The 19474-nt window shown below is 36.8% G+C and overlaps 1 protein-coding gene across 6 annotated transcripts in view; it reads left to right on the top strand.

The window, feature by feature from the left end:
• Window positions 1-19474, top strand: part of ELF1 (E74 like ETS transcription factor 1) — a 107674-nt gene that overhangs the window by 41455 nt on the left and 46745 nt on the right. For 4 of the 6 annotated variants that reach the window (XM_057532782.1, XM_007186780.2, XM_007186779.2 and 1 more), the window contains one exon: window positions 12536-12834. The exons of 1 other annotated variant lie outside the window; for it this stretch is intronic. In XM_057532782.1, coding sequence (XP_057388765.1) covers window positions 12763-12834 — 72 coding nt within the window. In that variant the 5' untranslated portion in view covers window positions 12536-12762. Of the gene's footprint in view, window positions 1-11921; window positions 11940-12535; window positions 12835-19474 lie in introns of those variants that run through there. One more of the 6 variants, XM_007186782.2, reaches the window with a different exon arrangement.

Below are 19474 nucleotides of genomic sequence, written 5' to 3'. Positions count from 1 at the left end.
TTTGACAAGCATTAATTTATTTTTGTATTTTGGTTTATCAGTATTCTTTAAAACTTTTAGAGCACTTTATGGATTACAAAGTAAAATCTTACTAGGTACAACTTTAAGATGATGAAAGGAAGGCCACAGAGGTTGACTTATCCAAGAAAATAAAGTTAGTAAATGGCAGGACTAGGATTTGGATGCAGGTCTTCTGATGCTAAATCTTGTGTCCTTTTAGGAAAAGGTTTGTTTTCATTAAATTACTATCTTACCTATTATTCAGTGATTTAACCTTTTAGGTTTACCTTAGCTTCTTCTATCTGGAATGTCCCCCCAGCAAATAATTACTGAATAATATGGGAGAATAAGCTTTGTAGCCACTTCTGCTACATCTTTTGTCTTAGCTGAAAGACTGATTGCCCATAGTGTCTTAGCTGATAGACTGATTGCCCATAGTGTCATAGTGTTTCTTTCCTGTCCTTCTCCCTCACCCACTGGTGTCTGGCAAATAGGTCCGTAGTGAGCACTTGTGAAATAAATAAAAGAATGTAGATAGTACTGATATGATTTCTGAAGGCCATCTAGTATATAGGAAAAGATAATACAGGGAGAAGTTTCTCTTTTTCCTTGAAGTGTTTATATTTGTGAAGGGAATGCTTTAAAAAAGTTCCAATAAACTTTTTAGTTGTTGTTAAATTTCAATTAACTCAAAGTCAAATTAAAAATTAAAGTGAAATAGAGGCCCTGAGGTTTGCCTGGAAGAAGTCAGCCATTGGATTTAGCTGTATCTATTTTCACCTCAAATTTTCCCTTCCCCTCTCCTTATGTGCCTACAGATTGTCTGAAAGGTAAGAAATTCTCCCACAACTCTTACTGTCCACTTCGAGTGGGAGAGGTCGCATTTTCTGTGTCTAGTTGCCAGGGATTGAGAGGTAGCTGGGAGTTAGACATGGGAGGAGAGGGGCAGAGTTTCTGTTCATGGGTTGTAAGATAACTGTATTGCCAGACAATCTCACATTTTTTTTTTTTTTAATATGATTGCTCAAACAGCAGTTTCTTTTTTTTTTTTTTAATATTTTTGCCTTGTTTTGTGTCCTCAATTGGTTTTTCACTTCAGTTACTTTTTTTTTTTTTAATTAATTTATTTATTTATTTATTTATTTTTGGCTGTGTTGGGTCTTCGTTTCTGTGTGAGGGCTTTCTCCAGTTGTGGCAAGTGGGGGCCACTCTTCATCGCGCTGCGCAGGCCTCTCACCATCGCGGCCTCTCCCGCTGCGGAGCACAGGCTCCAGACGCGCAGGCTCAGCAACTGTGGCTCACGGGCCCAGCCGCTCCGCGGCACGTGGGATCCTCCCAGGCCAGGGCCCGAACCCGCGTCTCCTGCATTAGCAGGCAGGTTCTCAACCACTGCGCCACCAGGGAAGCCCCAATCTCACATTTTTAAAGCAGAATATTTTGAGGGGGAACATCAAGATCACTAGATTAGAAGCCCTTCGAAGGCAGAAGTTTTGGTCTGTTTTGTTCTGTGCTGTATTCCTGCCACCTAGAACGGAGTCTGACATGTTGTAGGTACTCAGTGGAGTGTGTGAATGGATGAGTGAGCGTGAGCTGAAGTCAGACGTGCTCAAACTCTCTCTGAGCATCTTGAGTATTCCTCTGACAAATATTTATCATGGGCCGTCTGTGTAAGCTGTGGGAGTATGGTGGTGACCATGACAAAGTCCTTTTGCCCTTATTTGGTTGGCTCTGTCAATGCATGGTTATTACTGATATGAAGATTAAATGACAGATGTAGCAACATACTGTAGCATAAGGCCTGGCACATGTAAATAGTAGCTGTTATTTTCTTCTTATTATTTATTTCTAATTTGTTATCATCTCTTTCTTAAATTCCTTGAGGATAAGTGTCATGGTTTTTTTGTATCTGTGCAAAAACATCAGTAGTTGTAGAGATGTTTAAGAATTACGTAAAGTAGTATATGCGTCCTGCTTTATAAATTGTAAAAGCACTTATTAGACTCTAAGATATTACCAACAAATGATAATGTAAATGGACCTTTTGTGCTATTGTACAATTTCTGGATGTGTCTTCATGTTAAAGTATTTTAAAAAATCTAATAAGTGCCTGTTATATCTACTAAAGCAACTTTGAATTCTTGAACTCCCAAAGAGTAAGGCAAAGCCATAAAGCAGAAAATACCTCTAACAAAGAGCAAGTTTAACGCAGCTAGACGTTTTTACAGGAGTGTCTCTCTTTTAAACATCACCCTGGAAGGAAGTAAAGATTCCTTGAAAGTTGGTGATAGAAGTCTCTATTAAGTGACTAAGAAACTTTCATCTGTTATGGATATCATATCCTTCTTCACTAACTGAATCAGCATCATCTTTTCAAAATATTTAATACTAAATGGCAATATACAATCATCCATAGATGCAGTGAGTTCATATATTTCAAAGTTTCACTGGTATCCAAATGGATGTAGGACAATTTTGATGTTCAGTTGAATAACTTGTAAGAAAGGTTATATCGTAGTAAGTCATATCTTTTTGAAAATTTTATTTTCCTGTTTCTCCCTTCTTCTAATCCTTAGGCAGAGAACAAAAAGTTGAAGTAAACTAGTGGTTTTTGTTTGTTTTAAATAATTTCCCCACACCCTGGGTAGTTTAAAAACCATTGTTGAGAATCTCTATTACAAGTAATTAATGAAGAATTTAAGGAGGACAGTATACACATCAGTGGCTAGAAGTTATCAGTGTAGCAGTCAAGCTATGGAATGTTTGTTTAAACTGTCCTCATCATTTTTAGATGGTAGTTACCAGATCCCACTTGCACTGGGCTTTGTAATCTTGGGACCACACTCTGTTGTTGCAACCGGATATGAAAACCTCCAGGAACTTTCCACTTCTTCTTTCCAAATCAAGCCTAAATTCCACTGCCTGACTTCAAGACCCTCCATAATTGGTTTTGCTTTGCTTATTTAACCACATTTTCTACTAGTTCCCATTGTCAACTCTTAGCTCTGGTCAGGCTGTTAACTATCTCCGAACTTACTTTGGTTGGTTTTGGTTCTCTTTATTCTTCTGTGTCTCAGCCTTCTCTCTCTCTCTCTCTCTCTCTCTCTCTCTCTCTCACACACACACACACACACACGCGTGCGCACACACATGCACATATGTACACATGTATGCACGCATAAGCAAACATGCACATACACACACTATACTGTCTTTCCCTTTCCCTGTGGTCTCTCCACATCCTACGTCACTTTAAGGTTGAGTTTAAGTCCTTTATTGTCTAAAGTGTTTCCTTGATCCATTTGACCATCCCCTCTTCTGAAATGCTGCAGTATTGATCAGCTTTATTAGCGTTTAATTAAATGCTAACTTTTGGTGTTTAGTTGTTTTCTCTCTTGGTCTTGTTTCCTGAACTAGGTTGTAAGCTTCACAGGAACAAGCCCATGCAGTATCTCTTTGTCTTTCCCACAGTGCTGAGCTTAGGGGAGTTTCACTAAATATTCAACAATTTTTTTTTACCACCAAGTCAATCAGTAGACCATGGTTTCTTCTGAAAATGGATGTTGTGGAAGGCCTAAAAATTGAACTGTTCTGTATTATAAATCTTTTTTTTTTTTTTTTGCCACACCATGCGGCTTGTGGGATCTTAGTTCCCCGACCAGGGATCAAACCCGTGCCCTCGGCAGCAAAAGCGCGGAGTCCCAACCACTGGACTGCCAGGGAATTCCCTGTATTATAAATCTTTATATTACTTGTGAATGATATTTAAAGTTTGCTTCAACTTAAGATATGTACAATGGGAAAATATAAAGTTACATGTGTAATTTATACTAAGCCCATGCCCTTCCACTTTCTCATCTCTCATCTTGTGGTTTTACTGCTTCTAGTTTTTTTGGTGTCATTGAGTTTAGCATCTTAGGTGAGAGCCAGGTAGTTACGAGGATGATTGTAGGAAGAATCCCATTTTAAGGATCTTGCCATGGAGCGCCAGAATCGTTTGATTATATCCAAACTTATTTAAACTACCTTTCTATTATTTAAAGAAGAAAAGGTGTATGCTATGAAATTGGGGATATTCTCACACATAGTGAGCAGGAATTTTTGTGCACAAGGATCTTTGAGTCCATCAGACTTGTTGGTGACTTGGGAAAAGGTGAAAATGCTTTGCATCTCTAGAGTTTATATCCTGAAGTCTGGTCCCACTGTGACTTGGAAGAGGCCCCTAAAATGCCACAGGTATACAAGGTTATGATCACCAAAGATGATGTGGAGAGATCTGGATTGAGCCTATCATTCAGCACAGATGAAGCCTGGGAAAGGGTAGTACATACAGGGCTGGGGGGAATTGGGGCAGGGCCGACTTTGGCTTCTTTAATTCGGGGGTGGGGTAAGGGGGCCATGAGAGACTATAAAATACGGAAATGCTGGTGTACCTATTTTTGAGATGGGAGTGAAGAGTAGTAAAAAAATTGTGACCGAGGTGTCGTTTGAAACTTGGTCCATGGACTATTCCCAGTCGCTCTTCTGGTGCAGGGGATCAGATACCCTGTTTTCACAAATCTGACTGGCTGCATTTTTCTCATACCTTTTGGGGCATCACGAAGAGCCACTTCAGCCCTGTTAATGAATTTGAAGTTTTTCTTACAGGCAGTGGAAGCCACTGATTAGTTTTTTTTTAAATTAATTATTTATTTATTTATTTTGGGCTGCGTTGGGTCTTTGTTGCTGCACGCGGGCTTTCTCTAGTTGTGGTACACGGGGGCTACTCTTTGTTGCAGTGCTTGGGCTTCTTGTTGTGGTGGCTTCTCTTGTTGCGGAGCATGGGCTCTAGGCGCGCGGGCTTCAGTAGTTGTGGCACGCGGGCTCAGTAGTTGTGGCTTGCGGGCTCTAGAGCACAGGCTCAGTAGTTGTGGCACACAGGCTTAGTTGCTCTGCAGCATGTGGGATCTTCCCGGACCAGGGCTTGAGCCTGTGTTCTTAACCACTGTGTCACCAGGAGTGTCCCTTTTTTTTTTTTTCGATTGAACTATAGTTGATTTACAGTATTGCGTTGGTTAGTTTTATGTAGAGAAGTAAGGTGATCATATTTTCATTTTTGGTTAATTACTCCTATTGCAGGGTGAAGAACCACAAGGGGAGCTAGAGTAAAGGTAGTAAGGACCCATCAATTGAACACATAGAGCTGCTATCACCTAATAATACAATCTGTGGCCATTAAGCTTTTTATGTAACCTTTGATTTTGTTTTCACCTGATGGTGTGTCTCTTCCTAAGAGTGAAACTTCTCCTGACAGAGTAACAGTCTCTTCTAGAAGAGTATTTTGCAGTGTGGGAGTTAGAGATGGCAGGAGCTGTGTCCTGTAGCAAAATCTCCTGTGGGACTTCACAGCAACATCCCTGGCTTTTCCCCTTCACTTTGGGCCAGAATGAAACGCTGATATTGATGGGAATCTGCCGTATTCTCAGATGAGGGAACCATTGCACTAGAGCGTATCTTTTCTCTGATGATAATATTAAACAGGGGAATAAACAACCACAGAAATGAAACAGTTTTCTTGTGAGCTGATTCTTGTTTGTTACAGAAAGAAAACTTTTAACTGCCTGATCAGGTCTTGCTGATAAGCACATTTCAGCATATTTGTGTTCCCGACCTAGGTGTGTTTTTGTCAGAGTTTAGATTTTGCGTGCTGGAGGGAAGAAAGTTCCTTCAGTCAGTTTATTTGCATAATAAAAACACCAATAAATGACATTTTTGACAATTATCACTTTCAGCCATTTGGAGAAAGTAAAATTTTTTTTTCGTGACCAAGGTTAAAAGACTATCTGATTACTGTTGGGTATTTCTCTTTGGTTTTAAATTCTCTTGTTTTCAGAACATGTTCAGAAAAAGGGTTAATCTTGAGACCACAGGTATGAACAGGTCTAGGTATGTGATATGGTGTTGCAAGGTGCTACAAATGCTGCCTGAGTGTAATGTGACACCAGGTAGGCCCAAGTGGCCAATGGTGGGAAGTGGAGAACAATGTGAAAGAACCGGCCTTTCAGGTCTGGGGAGTGAGTAATTGCAGCCTGTCCTCTGAGTACTGGAACTGTTCTGGGGTGTCAGCAAAAAGGCCAAGCATAGAGAAGTCAGCCTGTTCCCTTGATCATATTGACTTTGTGGGTTTTTTGTTGTTGTGTTGTTGCTTTTTCACTTTAACATGGTTGAAGCTAAGGTGAGCTTATTCAGGTTTCCAAGGCCTGCTTTGGCTTTGCATATATCACCAGAATACAAAAAACATCAATTTGTGTTTCATTCACATGGAAATAAAAATATACTTTTGAAAAAGATCCAAAGTACTTCACTTCCCGGCCTCCCCCTCAGTTTCAATGAAAGATGCCTAAAGCAGCGGAGCTACTTAAGAGATACAGATGGTTATATATATGGTACTTATATGATTCCAAGAACATACTTTTAAACTTTTTCTACATTTTCTTGAATTCCTTGAATATTTGAAATGAGTTAAAGGTGGTAGTATAGAAACATTTTCTTTTTGAATTAAGAGAACCCTGAACACAGTAGGGAATGATTTGCTCCTCTGTGACATTTACTTGTATTTTTTCCTCTTCTGTTTTGTGTATAGAGTACATGATTTAGAGAGTGCTATGCAGTGAGATTTATTTTACAATTAGTGTCTTTTTTTGTTTGTTTGTTTCCTTATTCAGTAGAAACTGAGAGACTACCCTTGTTGGGGGAGGTTAAAGTCTGGTTACTTAACTGTAACTACATTTTGGTGTGTTTATTATTTTTTTCTTATCTACAAGTTTTTAGTGTGATAGCAATATTGTATTCAAAGAACTAGCAAGAAAAATGTCAATGAAATTTATTTTAAAGTATTTTAATGAGTTATTGTGGTAGCTTTATAAAAAGGCTTACTGATGTTTCCTTTTCACTTTTTTAGGCTGAGTGAAGGTAAAGCAAGATAGTATGATATGATAGAACTTGGAAACGAACAACAATAGTAAAATTTTAAGATTTAAAACAGTAATAGAAAAATCTAGAAACTCCTCTTTTTCAGTTATTCCACATAAAAATGTGACTGAAAATGATTTACCAGGTAGCAAATGTGTGTAAGGGATTTCTTATTTGTCCAGATATTCTACTAATGAAAAATACTAATGAAGTTCTATTAATGTAGAGAATTGGGCTGGGAATTGGGGAAAAGTAGAGAATTGTTGCTTTCTTTGTCATTAACTGTCTGTGTGACCTTGGACAAGTCAGACTGCGCTAGGCCCAAATTCTCTAACTGTTCAACAAATGAATCGTCCTAGGTAATCCTTACATCTTTTTTAGTTCTAAAAGTGCGTGATTCCACACTGTTCAGATTGAGAATGGGCAGACCCTTGGAAGATTGTATAGTATTTATCTTGATACCACTGATTTATTATTTTCATTTCTGTTGGGAGCTAATATAAAGCATTCTACCATACTAGGATACAGCTGGAAAGGCCTAGCTATGGTCTGTTACGGAAGAATTCCAGTCATTACAGTTTATGGATTTATTGCTTGTTTCTCATTTCTAACTTGAATAGCTTCTCTTCTCTCACGTTTCTTACTCTATTTTCTTTAATTTTTATTGTATTTCTTCTAGTTTCATGGTTTTTCCAATATACTTCCTGTTCTTACGATGGGTATATCTGTATGCTGAAAAGGGTGGTTTATCAGGTTGCCACTTCATGTAAAAATACTTGGCATCTGGGGTTACTAAGTAATTCCAGTTATTTAGATACTCCCCGCCTTATAAATACACACACACACAGAGTCTGAATACTTTATTAGAGATAGTCATTCAAATTAAAGGTAGTCTTTCAACCACCCATTGCTCTAAGCTGGTGTATTTTGCCTTCTTTGGGCCAGAACTGTCTAATCTAAAAACTTATTCCTCTTTTGTTTGATTGGTTCCCTTTGTCAGTTTTCATATTGAGCATAATGAGTTGGTAGCCTAATAACTTCCAAAGGTTGGCAGTGATTTTTTAAAAATATCATTATGAATTAATGGGTTTATAGACCCTTGTGTTTAAAGCCCTTTTGAAGGGAACTTAAATTTGCATTCAGTTAGGGATTAGAAAGCAAGTGTGAAAAGTATTAAAAACTGATTTTGACTATCATATGTTTATAATACCTGAAATCTTTTATAATAAGTTATATAACAATTAACCATTTGAGTTGGTTGTAGTAGAAAGTAACGTGTCTGAGGGTTTTGTATTTACAATCAGTAAATTCATTTTGTCTGGATTAGGGGCATAATGGAACTCTGTGTTAAGGGAGGCTTGCCAGACAGGGTGTGGTCCTAACCTTGAAGCAACTGGATTTATCAAACAGGTGCCAAATTTTTAGGCACTGGAGTAGAATTATACTTTTGTTGATAATGGGGCTATGGTGTTCTTTGTGGAGTCTAGCAAATAGCTGTGGTAAAGGAGACTCCCAGGGAGTATGGAAATGAGACTTAAGGAGTAATTTGTTATCTGGCAAGCATGTGTTACATATCTCTTGCACTGTACATAGATTATAATGAAGCTAATGTTTATTGAGTAAAATTTATATGCCAAGCATTCTGCACATACATTCGCATCTCATCTTCACAGAAACTCTAGATTTTGGGGTTGTTATGCCCATTTTACAGAATGAGAAAACTGTGGCTTATACCTATTTTGCAGGAAGAAGAGACTGACACTAAGTAAGTAACTTGTCCAAAGTCACAGTGCAGAAGATTCAAACCCAAGTGGTCTGATTCCAGAGCCTGTGCTCCTAACCGTTTTGCTTGAGCTACTACTTTACCTTAAATTTGAAGCTTAGTTTGGCAATAAGCGGTGAGGACCTCATTGATGAGACATTCCTTTGGCATGTCTCCTTGAAGAATAAGAATATGGTCCTTACCAAGTTGAAAGATATTGACAGCCAGCTTGGGGAGTTTTTATTATTTGGTGGATTCCCAACTGGATGACTGCACAGAACTGTGCAAGTAAGTTAACTGTCTGTGTCTGTGTGTTGAATGAATAGTTTTCATTTTTTACTTGTTATTTTATAAAGACTAAGTGACACTTTGAAAATGAAATATGTTTGGGAGCTATTAATACAGCAAAGTGTTCCTGAATATAATACATATAGCTAACGGTTAGTAAATTCAACCAATTTTTAAATTTCCTAAAGACCTTATAATTTTGTTAGAGTAGAAAAAAGGCCTCTGCTTTACCCTGAGTACCCATGTTTTTTCCACACTAGAGCAGATTTGAGGAGTAAAATGATAAGTTTAGTTTTGGACATGTTTTAGACACGTTGACTCTGAGGGCCACTGGCATGGACTTATCCAGTAGGCAGTTTAGTGAGTGGATTTGGACATTAGGAGCTGAACTAGAGAAGGAAATTTGTTTTTTCTAATTTGATATATGTATTTACTTAGAAACCTGGGTTCTAGGGAATTCCCTAGCATGGCAGTTCAGTGGTTAAGACTCCGTGCTTCTACTGCAGGGGACACGATTTCCATCCCTGGCCGGGGAACTAAGATCCCGCAAGCTGCGTGGTGCGGCCTAAATAAATGAATAATAAGAAAAAAACATTAAAAAGAAAAAGAAACCTGTGTTCTGAACTATTACAGCATAAAGGATTTGGGTAGATTTAGAGGCTGTGTAGTGTAGTCATGGACACAGAGTCCTGATTGAGGAGATGAAGATTCTAGTTGTAATTCTGTTAATGCTTTCAGATTGTGAGACCTTGGACACAGGACTCAGTTTACTCATGAAAAATTGAATCATTGATCTAGGTGTCCAGTCTAATCTCTTGCTGTAAGAATTTTAATACACTGAGGCTGTGTTATTTAAGTTCCTCTAATATGTATGGGTGGTACCTCTGGATCAGGAATTAGAAAAATTCTTCCCAAGAACCACCTTGGTGCCGTAGGCTGTATAACTACTCAGAGAAGAGGAAGCGCAGTGGGATAGAGTGAAAGAAGACAGAGGGTCAGAGGCCTAATGAAGCCAATAAAATAATGCAGCAGCTTTCCTTTACTTAACACGTTTTCAGTTTATGAACTTCTGTATAGAAATGAACAGAATAAAGGTATCTCTTCCTATCCTAACAAAGGCTTAGTGATCATGGGCTGTCATTTCAGTTTTGGTTGATTACTGTTGGTTCCTAGTGTGTACTGTAAGATACAGGTATGTTGATTGCTTGTCCTTATTTTTGAGACTAAAAAAAACATTTAGTAAAGAACAGTAGCACTGTGGAGGTGCTAGTAAGAAAAGGTTTGTGACTGCAATGGAAAAGAAAGTGAAACTTTACACAGATGTGTTCACATTGGTCATTGGGACAGTGTCACCTTTGTATTTATGAATAAATGGATTTTGGAATAGTCTTTTGGAATCTAACCTTTTACAGAGAGACTTTTCTATCAGGAAACATCCCTTGATTCTGGTTATACTTTCTTACTGTGGTTCTTTAAGTTTAGAATAATGATTTCTGTATTATCAAAAGTATTACAGTAATTCTTTCAAAGAACATATATAGAGTGTAAATATCTGTGATAGTTTTTCAAAACAATATCTGTCATTAATGTTATCCTTTTTATTATTAGTATTATATTATTATCATTAATCCTTTTTATTATTAGTACCAAACCGCACAGGTTTGGTAGGTACAGAAGAAACTTTAGACGATGGTTATTTACCCAGAGAAGTTTTGCTGTAATTATTGTGGTGCCTGGTACATAGCTTTGCAAATAATAGACACTGAAACACGTACTCAATTGAATTAGGGGGACATAATTTTCAAGTGTGAGACAGTGTACAGTTAGTGCTAATTTGGTGGTAGGGGCAATAAGTGCTGTATTTTTGAAGGCCCATGTAGGTCAAGGCATAGAGGTCGGGAGGCTCTGTGAAAGAAATGGGACTTGAGCATTGAAGGATAGAGAAGATGCGAATGGGAACTGAGAAGTGGGAGGGGAATTCCAGGAACGGGGGCTAGTAGAAGTTGAAAACAGAGGTAAGAATGAATGTAGTTTGTGTGGAGGACCTAAGAAGGAAAGCCTAGTACAGAAGAATTGGGTGAGAGTTTAAAGGAAAATATTGTATGTATGTTTTATGTTTCTATGTCTGTCTGATGAATTTTGGTCAAAGTACCTTCCCCCGCACCAGACATGGTGCAGTACTCAAAAACTACCTAAATAGTAGTGCTAAAAATACTTTCCCAGTGTTGGAGTTGAAGTCTTTATTAAAAGAGATGGAGTGGGTGTGGGAAACTGCTGGGTTAGAATTTAGTGCGTAGAAATATTGAATTGAATTGAATTCTTAACTCTTTTTTTTTGATTTCCTGTTAGGGAAACCACAGTCATCCATGATGACCCCTAGAGTCTGCAATGTGTAGGAAATTGGCTTTACCGAAATTAGGAAAATGAGTATGTGATTTAGCTAGCACTTACTGGCTTGATTTAAGTTTTCAGGGAAACTGATTCATGAGATCAGCTTCATTCCTGAACTTGTCTCTTTAAAATTAAAATTGTAAATGCTGTTTCAAATAACTAGATGTTACTTAATGTGATTATTTTCATGTTTTGTCTTTTCATGTCGTATTTATGGCCATAACCGTATGAAGCAATATTTAATAAAATTGTGATAAACTTTTAATTTCCTTTTACTTTTGTTAGTAGTGGTAACTTTAAAAAAAATGTTAAATATGCGAACATCTTTGGCAGGCACTCTTTAAAGCTTTTCTCCCTCTGCTGTGAAATTGTTTTCACTCTTAAGTTGCGTTTCTGTTTTTCTATTGTAAAGTGCACTTCTTTGCATGTTCTAATTTGCCATGACGTGGTCAAGTGCTGTTTCCTTCCTGTTGCTTGCAAGCCTGTGCTAGAGATAAGGATACATTTCAGTGCATTAAAAAAGAAGCCACCGAAGACAGGCTTAAGCATGGTAAAGCATTCTACTTATCAGAAACCTTTTTAAAGAACAGAAAGAGTGAGCTTTATTTCTGCTTATTTTTAAAAGCTCTTAAAATAGTACTATTAAACTTTAAATGTATTAGACAGATTTTAAATCCTTATATATATTAGGCCTAACAAGGATACTGTGTGAATGTTTCTATTAAGGCAAAAATATATGTTATGAAATTACTCATGGAGTAGGAATTCCTATGTGTGTGGTTTGCTAGGTTAGTAGAAAGAAGGAAATTGTTTATATATCCTTTATTGCAATTACAAAAACCTAGTTATGGCTGGGTGGATTTTTTTTTTTTTTTTTAATAAATAGTACTTTGTAGTTTAATGGGGGTTGGGGGGGAGAATGGCTTCATTTTCAGTAATGAGAGGTGATCTTAGCAGGAATGAAATCTTAAAAGAAAATATATGTCTAGTTTTTTAAAAAAAAAACAACAACCCTGTATTCACGAGTCATGTTGGTTTTGTTTAAAAACATTAACAAAAAAATGCTTTGGAGACATTGCTGTCTGTATTAACTGTTATATTCAAAACAGTATGATTGCTTTCTGATAACTAACTTATGTTTTTCAGGTCAAGAAGTTCTAGAGAAGAAAAATTTCAGAAAAATTGCCTCAATTTAAGTAAAATCCCAGTGAACCAAGAAAATTTGAAGCACCTTCCTTAAAGAAAACCTGGTATACAGTAACTTCACAGACTTAGCTTGGGTTATTTACACAAATTGGTCACTGGACTCTGCTGCCTGGTACTTGAACCTGTTTGGAATTTTTCTCATGTGGATCTAAGGGGAATGCTTTATTATGGCTGCTGTTGTCCAACAGAACGACCTAGTATTTGAATTTGCTAGTAACGTCATGGAGGATGAACAACAGGTATGAATGAGACTCAGAGAAAATTGGATTTTAATAAATTTATTATTTTGCTTTTTCTATTTGTCTCAAAATTATTTCCTTTAAAAGACAGTAGGAGAAACTTTATTAATGTAAAAATTTAGATATTAAAAATGTGGAGGTAATGTGATTTTATGTGTTAAGTACTAGTTAATTCATTAAGAAAGAATCTTATCCTTAGCTTTGATGTGGTAACAGGGATATAATACTTTTGGGGTTAGCTTGTTTTTCTGTAAAATGAGACTTAACAGGAAATACCTTAAGTAATTATTTCAGAGTACTTTGAAAAGTTCTAGATGACATACTGACAAGACATGTAAATTTTTTCTTAGGACTGGTGATTGTAATAGTTGCTTGCAATTACACAGTTTTAATATATGTGGTTAATTAAGATTTATAACCCTGAACTATTCCTTCAAGGGGATGGAAAGATGTTAGCAGTCTCATTATCAGACATCATTTCAGTCCAAAGCATGTGACTCTGAGGAAGTTACTTCTCTAGATCCTGATTTCCTCATCTGCTGAATGAAGGGGTTGAATTGAAGAATTTCTAAATTGGCTTTCCTTTATTGAATTTATACAAGATGTGTAAATTACTATTTCTAGAGTGTAAGAAAGATCCAAGAGATAATGAGAAAAGGACTGAGTTAATTCTGGTCTCCCCCCTCCCCACTAGAGGTTCTTGGGACTTTATAACTTACTTCATTTTGAACAGGTTATTTGGGAATGTAAGACGTGATGTGAGAGAAATCATATATTAGAAAGATTCATTGTACTGGGAAAATATTTTGAGGGCTAGTAGACTTAAAATAATGTCTAATAAAGTTGATTTAAATATTGAAATAAGCCTAATCCTAAATATCTAACTTTAACAGGCCAATTATAACGTATCATGCTTTTATTCTAGGTGATTCTTACTTTTGGCAGGGTATTGTAATTTCTTAGTTCTTTGTATTGTACTGTTGAGTGAAGAGACAGAAAAAAACATTTGTAAATAAACCTACAAACGGTGAGAATTTCGATTAAGGTGCTGTAAAATCAAGGTGAGCTTTGGCTAGGGAGGAAAAAAGTGTGAGGGAGAAGATTGCATCCCAATTAAAAATAGTTTATGGATTTAATGTAGGGACAATAGAAAAGACATTTTAGAAGGAGAAAGTGTTTTGAATTTGTTTTAAAACAGTATGTTTCTGTATACGTTAAGGTTTGAAAACAGTGTGTTTACTGTGCAGCCCTCGAAGATGAAAGATGTGGTGAGGTTTGTTCTTGGGATGTGGCCACAGGGGATGGCTTTGACACTCTTTAACCATGAGAAATATGTTTTACATCGTGGTGCAGCATTCATACATGTGTCTATATAGCCTTAGAAAAAGTTTTCCAAGACAGTACCTACCCTTACCATCTATGATGTACTTAGTTTAACTTGGAGAGGTTATTAATGACTTTGGATAGGGAGATGTACTCATACCTTAACATCAGAATGCACGTATATATTTTTTCTTATTTATTTATTTATTTATCTACCTATCTATTTATTTATAAAAAGTTATTTATCTTTTATCTAACAAAATATATTAGTTTTTTCAGATGTTATTATAAGGACTTAACAAATGTGAAACATGGGGCAAATACTATCATCCCTATTTTACAATGAGGAAATTGAGAGAATAGATAGGTTGAGTGACTTACCCGAAGTCATACATACAGTTGGTAAATAGTGGAGCTACAGCTTGAACCCAAGCAGTTTGACTCTCACTAATGATGTTGAATACTCTTGCCATGATGTATGCTGATTGTACTGTATTATAATCAGTTGGCCAGGTTTAGGGTTTTTCCATCTGTGGCCATGAGCACAGCAGACTTAACTTGATGCTTGCAGGGGTAGATCCACTGGTGTCAGATTTATTAGCTTCTTATCTATTAAGTAGATGTAGCTCTACTTTGTTGTTTTTTTGTTTCCTTAAATTTGTTTTTGGTATAAAAGTCATAGCATGCCAATTATAAAACAAGTCATCTAATAGAAAAAGAAAGTAAATAGTGAGAGTCTCTTTTCACTTACTGTCCCTAATCCTGTTCTCCCCAGAAGATACCAGTATTGACTATTTGATGTGTAAGTTTTTGGACAAAGGCCTAAACAAAAGAACAATATACATACATACCAACCTATATACACAGGTTGTTTTTAAGATACAGATGAAAGAAAGTAATATCTTTTTTGTGACTTATTTTCACTTAATGTATTATAAATATTTGTGTGTTTGTATGCTGGCTCTGCATCATTTATTTTTCCACATGGTGGATGGATTATAATTTATTTTACCAGTATTTGATCATGGACAGTTGGCTATTTCCACTAGATTGCTAATATATTATAAATGAATATCCTTGTTTGGGAGGCAATAGACCTATAATGGTTAAGAGCTCAGATATTGGAGTCAGAGCACCTGGATTTGAATCTTTGCTCCACTACTTATTATCTCTGTGACCTTGGGCAAGTTACTTAACCTCCCTGTGTCTTAGTTTCCTTATCTGCAAAACACGGTTCATAATAACAGACTTGATATTGTAGTTAGGGTTGTGAAAATTAAATGTGTTGATGTATATAAAGTTCTTAGAACTATGCCTGGCACATAGTAATATTTACTGAGCACTGTCATTTTATTACTTCACACGCACACGCATGAAGTGTGTAGTGTATCTTTGTACACTTGTGTGACTATTTCTGTAGTAAATTTTTAAAAGTAGAATTACTGAGTTTACTAAGAGTATATTCAAAAAACTGTATCAGTTTCTACTACCACTAACAGTATATTTCCCAAACCATCACTAACAGAAATCCTTTTTTTCTTTTTGTTCAGTCTTTGGGTGAAAAAAATTGCATTTAAAAAAATTACATTTTACCATTTAATTTGCATTTTCTTGACTACTAGTATTGAGGTTGTGGGATTGTTCCATTAGCTTTATTTATTGTTGATTTGAATTTTCTTTGAATTAATAATATCCTTTTGCCTGGTAGGAGTTCTTTATATATTATGAATTTACATCAGTGTCATTGTCTTCTAATTCATTGTACAGTTAATGGTTAACTCTCTTTTTGTGATATGTGATGCAGATATTTTGTCCCAATCTGGTACTGTCTTTTAACAATATGATATCTTGTGCCCTATAGAAATTTTAAATATTTATGTCATAAAATTTACCAATTTTTTTGGTGATTTTCGTTTAGGAAAGCTTTTCTTACCCCTAAAACTATTAAATATTCTCTTATATTTTCTTCTAGTATATTTTATAGGTTTAACTCCTTAGTCCATATGAAATCTACTTTTTTAAAAAAAAATTAATTTATTTTATTTTATTTATTTTTGGTTGTGTTGGGTCTTCGTTGCTGTGTGTGGGCTTTCTCTAGTTGCGGCGAGCGGGGGCTCCTCTTCGTTGCGGTGCGCAGGCTTCTCAACTGCAGTGACTTTTCTTGTTGCGGAGCACAGGCTCTAGGCGCGCGGGCTTCAGTAGTTGTGGCTCGCGGGCTCTAGAGCACAGGCTCAGTAGGTGTGGAGTATGGGCTTAGTTGCTCCGCGGCATGTAGGATCTTCCCGGACCAGGGCTCGAACCCGTGTCCCCTGCATTGGCAGGCGGATTCTTAACCACTGCACCACCAGGGAAGCCCTGAAATCTACTTTTGTAGGTTGTGTGGTATAGGGATCTGATGACTCTCCTCTCCCACAAATGGGGATATTGGCCCTTCACCATTTATTGAGTGTTTTATGATTTCCACACTTAGACTGCTGCCTCTGTTGTATACTAAATTACCATATGTATAGACTTTAGTTTTGAATTTGCCCTAGTGTATTTTATTCCATTTACCTGTTTTGTGTTGTGCCAACCTCACATTGCTTTCATTAGTATCACTTCATAGATTTGATATCTGATAAAGATATTCTTCCCCCCAAAAATTGGGATAGAGTTTTGAATGAATTTTAGGACTTGTTAAGTTACGTAACTCTGTTGGGATTTTGGCTTTTCAAAGTTAAGAAGTATTTGTATCTTTAAAATAAGTTGTTCTGTTTTATGATCCTATATTGGTTTAATTGGTTGGTCTTTATAAAATCACTATTTGAAGGTACCAGATTAGAATGTATTTCCTGTTTTTAGTATGGTCTGTGGTTATTAATGTAGTCCTCTAAAGAAACTGACACCATTAATGTGTGGTTGCCACCACCTTGATCATTTTCCCTTATATCAATTCCTACTCTTTTCAGAATTGCTTGGAAGAACTTTGGGCAGGGTTGAGGAAAGGGGTGTTGGAAAAGAAATATCAATGTTGTTGGTGCTGACAAGCCATTTAGAAGTCTGTTCTTGCTATCCATTTCAAACTGGGCCTATTTGTAGGTGAGAGTGAGGTACTTCTGTGGGAGAGCAACTCTGTCAGTATTGAATTACAGGATACTTTTATTTGAAAGTGCCTTGGTTTGACCTTATTGAACAGGTATGTTTGCCTGGTGAATGTATGAGAATAAAAAGAAAGCTGAAGGTTGTGGACCTAAGTTTCTAAAGAGAAGGAAACTTGACTATATGCTCAAATATTCCAGAAGTTAATTGAGTGAAAAACAGCTGTTAGTTTAATGCTTTTTATAATTTTGATATATTATTATACTATATGTTTTTTCAGTTGTTGGTTCTAAAAGTAGAACTTAGCAAATCATAGTTATTTGTGCTTAACAGACTTAGCTCACTAGGGAGAACCTTGGTGACATGCTAGGGAAAGTAAAACAAATATTTTTATAGAATCCCGTCCCAATGTAAGAAGGTGGTCTTATGACTTTCATTCTTAGGGTGTAAATTGGCTCACTCTGCTGATTCCTAGAAGCTAAAGTGTAAACTGCTGTCTTTTCACCAAGCTGCCCGTTAATTCTCATTCAGTGTTTGGCAATCACTACCCAGTGTAACAGAGGTCAGCACAGAGTGCTGTGGATACAGAGAAAGGAGCCTTTGACGGCGCTGCAACTTTGGGAAAGCTTCACCATGGAAATTACATTTGCACTGGACCTTGAAGGAAGATCCAGTTTATCTGACAGATGAAGAAGAAGAAGTGTTTCAGAACAGTGGACTGTACCAGAACTTTTGATGCATTTCTCTTGACTGTATAATCAAACTAAACACCTTAACTTACAGTTAGAAGCTTTTCATAGTGACTGTTTCATGCTCTTTTCTTTCTTGTACTACATTAGTTTTGCCAGCCTACTGTATGATTTTCCCAAATGGTTTTCTGCTTCCCTACTGTTTGATCTTCCACATTCATACCTGTTACCTGTTTAAGTTCTAATCATCTTTCAGGATTTTAGGACAAAACCTACTTATTCCAGGAACTTATCCTAAAATCATCCCTTCAGGAATTAACAACTTTATCCTGTTATTCCTACATGACTTAATGTCATTATCATACATTTGCCATGTTAAGTTTTTATGTATACATTATTAACTTCCAAGATAAGTGCTAAACTACTTGAAGAAAGGGTTGCCTCCCCCCTTAATATTCCCCATGCCTTTAACATAATTTATAATATATTTATTGGTTGAATCCTCTTAAAGATTTTCTTCCTTCTCTTAATTTTGTTGGTAAAATGGTGTGGGATCTATATCTGTTCAGTTATGGCCCTTATTACATCAGAAGGCCTTGTTTTTTGGTTTGTTTTCTTTTGTTTTTTTAACATCTTTATTGGAGTATAATTGCTTTACAAAGGGGTGTTAGTTTCTGCTTTATAACAAAGTGAAACAGCTATACATATACATATATCCCTATATCTCCTCCCTCTTGCGTCTCCCTCCCTCCCACCCTTCCTATCCCACCCCTCCAGGTGGTCACAAAGCACTGAGCCGATCTCCCTGTGCTGTGCGGCTGCTTCTCACTAGCTATCGATTTTACATTTGGTAGTGTGTATATGTCCATGCCACTCTCTCACTGCGTCCCAGCTTACCCTTCCCCCTCCCCGTGTCCTTAAGTCCATTCTCTAGTAGGTCTGCGTCTTTATTCCCGTCTTGCCCCTAGGTTCTTCATGACCACTTTTTTTTTTTCCCCCATATATATGTGTTAGCATACGGTATTTGTTTTTCTCTTTCTGACTTACTTCACTCTGTATGACAGCCTCTAGGTCCATCCACCTCACTACAAATAACTCAATTTCGTTTCTTTTTATGGCTGAGTAATATTCCATTGTATATATGTGCCACATCTTCTTTATCCATTCATCTGTCGATGGACACTTAGGTTGCTTCCATGACCTGGCTATTGTAAATAGAGCTGCAATGAACATTTTGGTACATGACTCTTTCTGAATTATAGTTTTCTCAGGATATATGCCCAGTAGTGGGATTGCTGGGTCATATGGTAGTTAGTTCTGTTTTTAGTTTTTTAAGGAACCTCCGTACTGTTCTCCGTAGTGGCTGTATCAATTTACATTCCCACCAACAGTGCAAGAGGGTCCCCTTTTCTCCACACCCTCTCCAGCATTTATTGTTTGTAGATTTTTTGATGATGCCCATTCTGACTGGTGTGAGGTGATACCACATTGTAGTTTTGACTTGCATTTCTCTAATGATTAATGATGTTGAGCATTTTTTCATGTTTGTT

Source organism: Balaenoptera acutorostrata, chromosome 18, assembly GCF_949987535.1.
Source record: "Balaenoptera acutorostrata chromosome 18, mBalAcu1.1, whole genome shotgun sequence".
Lineage (NCBI taxonomy): Eukaryota > Metazoa > Chordata > Mammalia > Artiodactyla > Balaenopteridae > Balaenoptera > Balaenoptera acutorostrata.
This window is presented reverse-complemented; position numbering and strand designations above follow the sequence as displayed.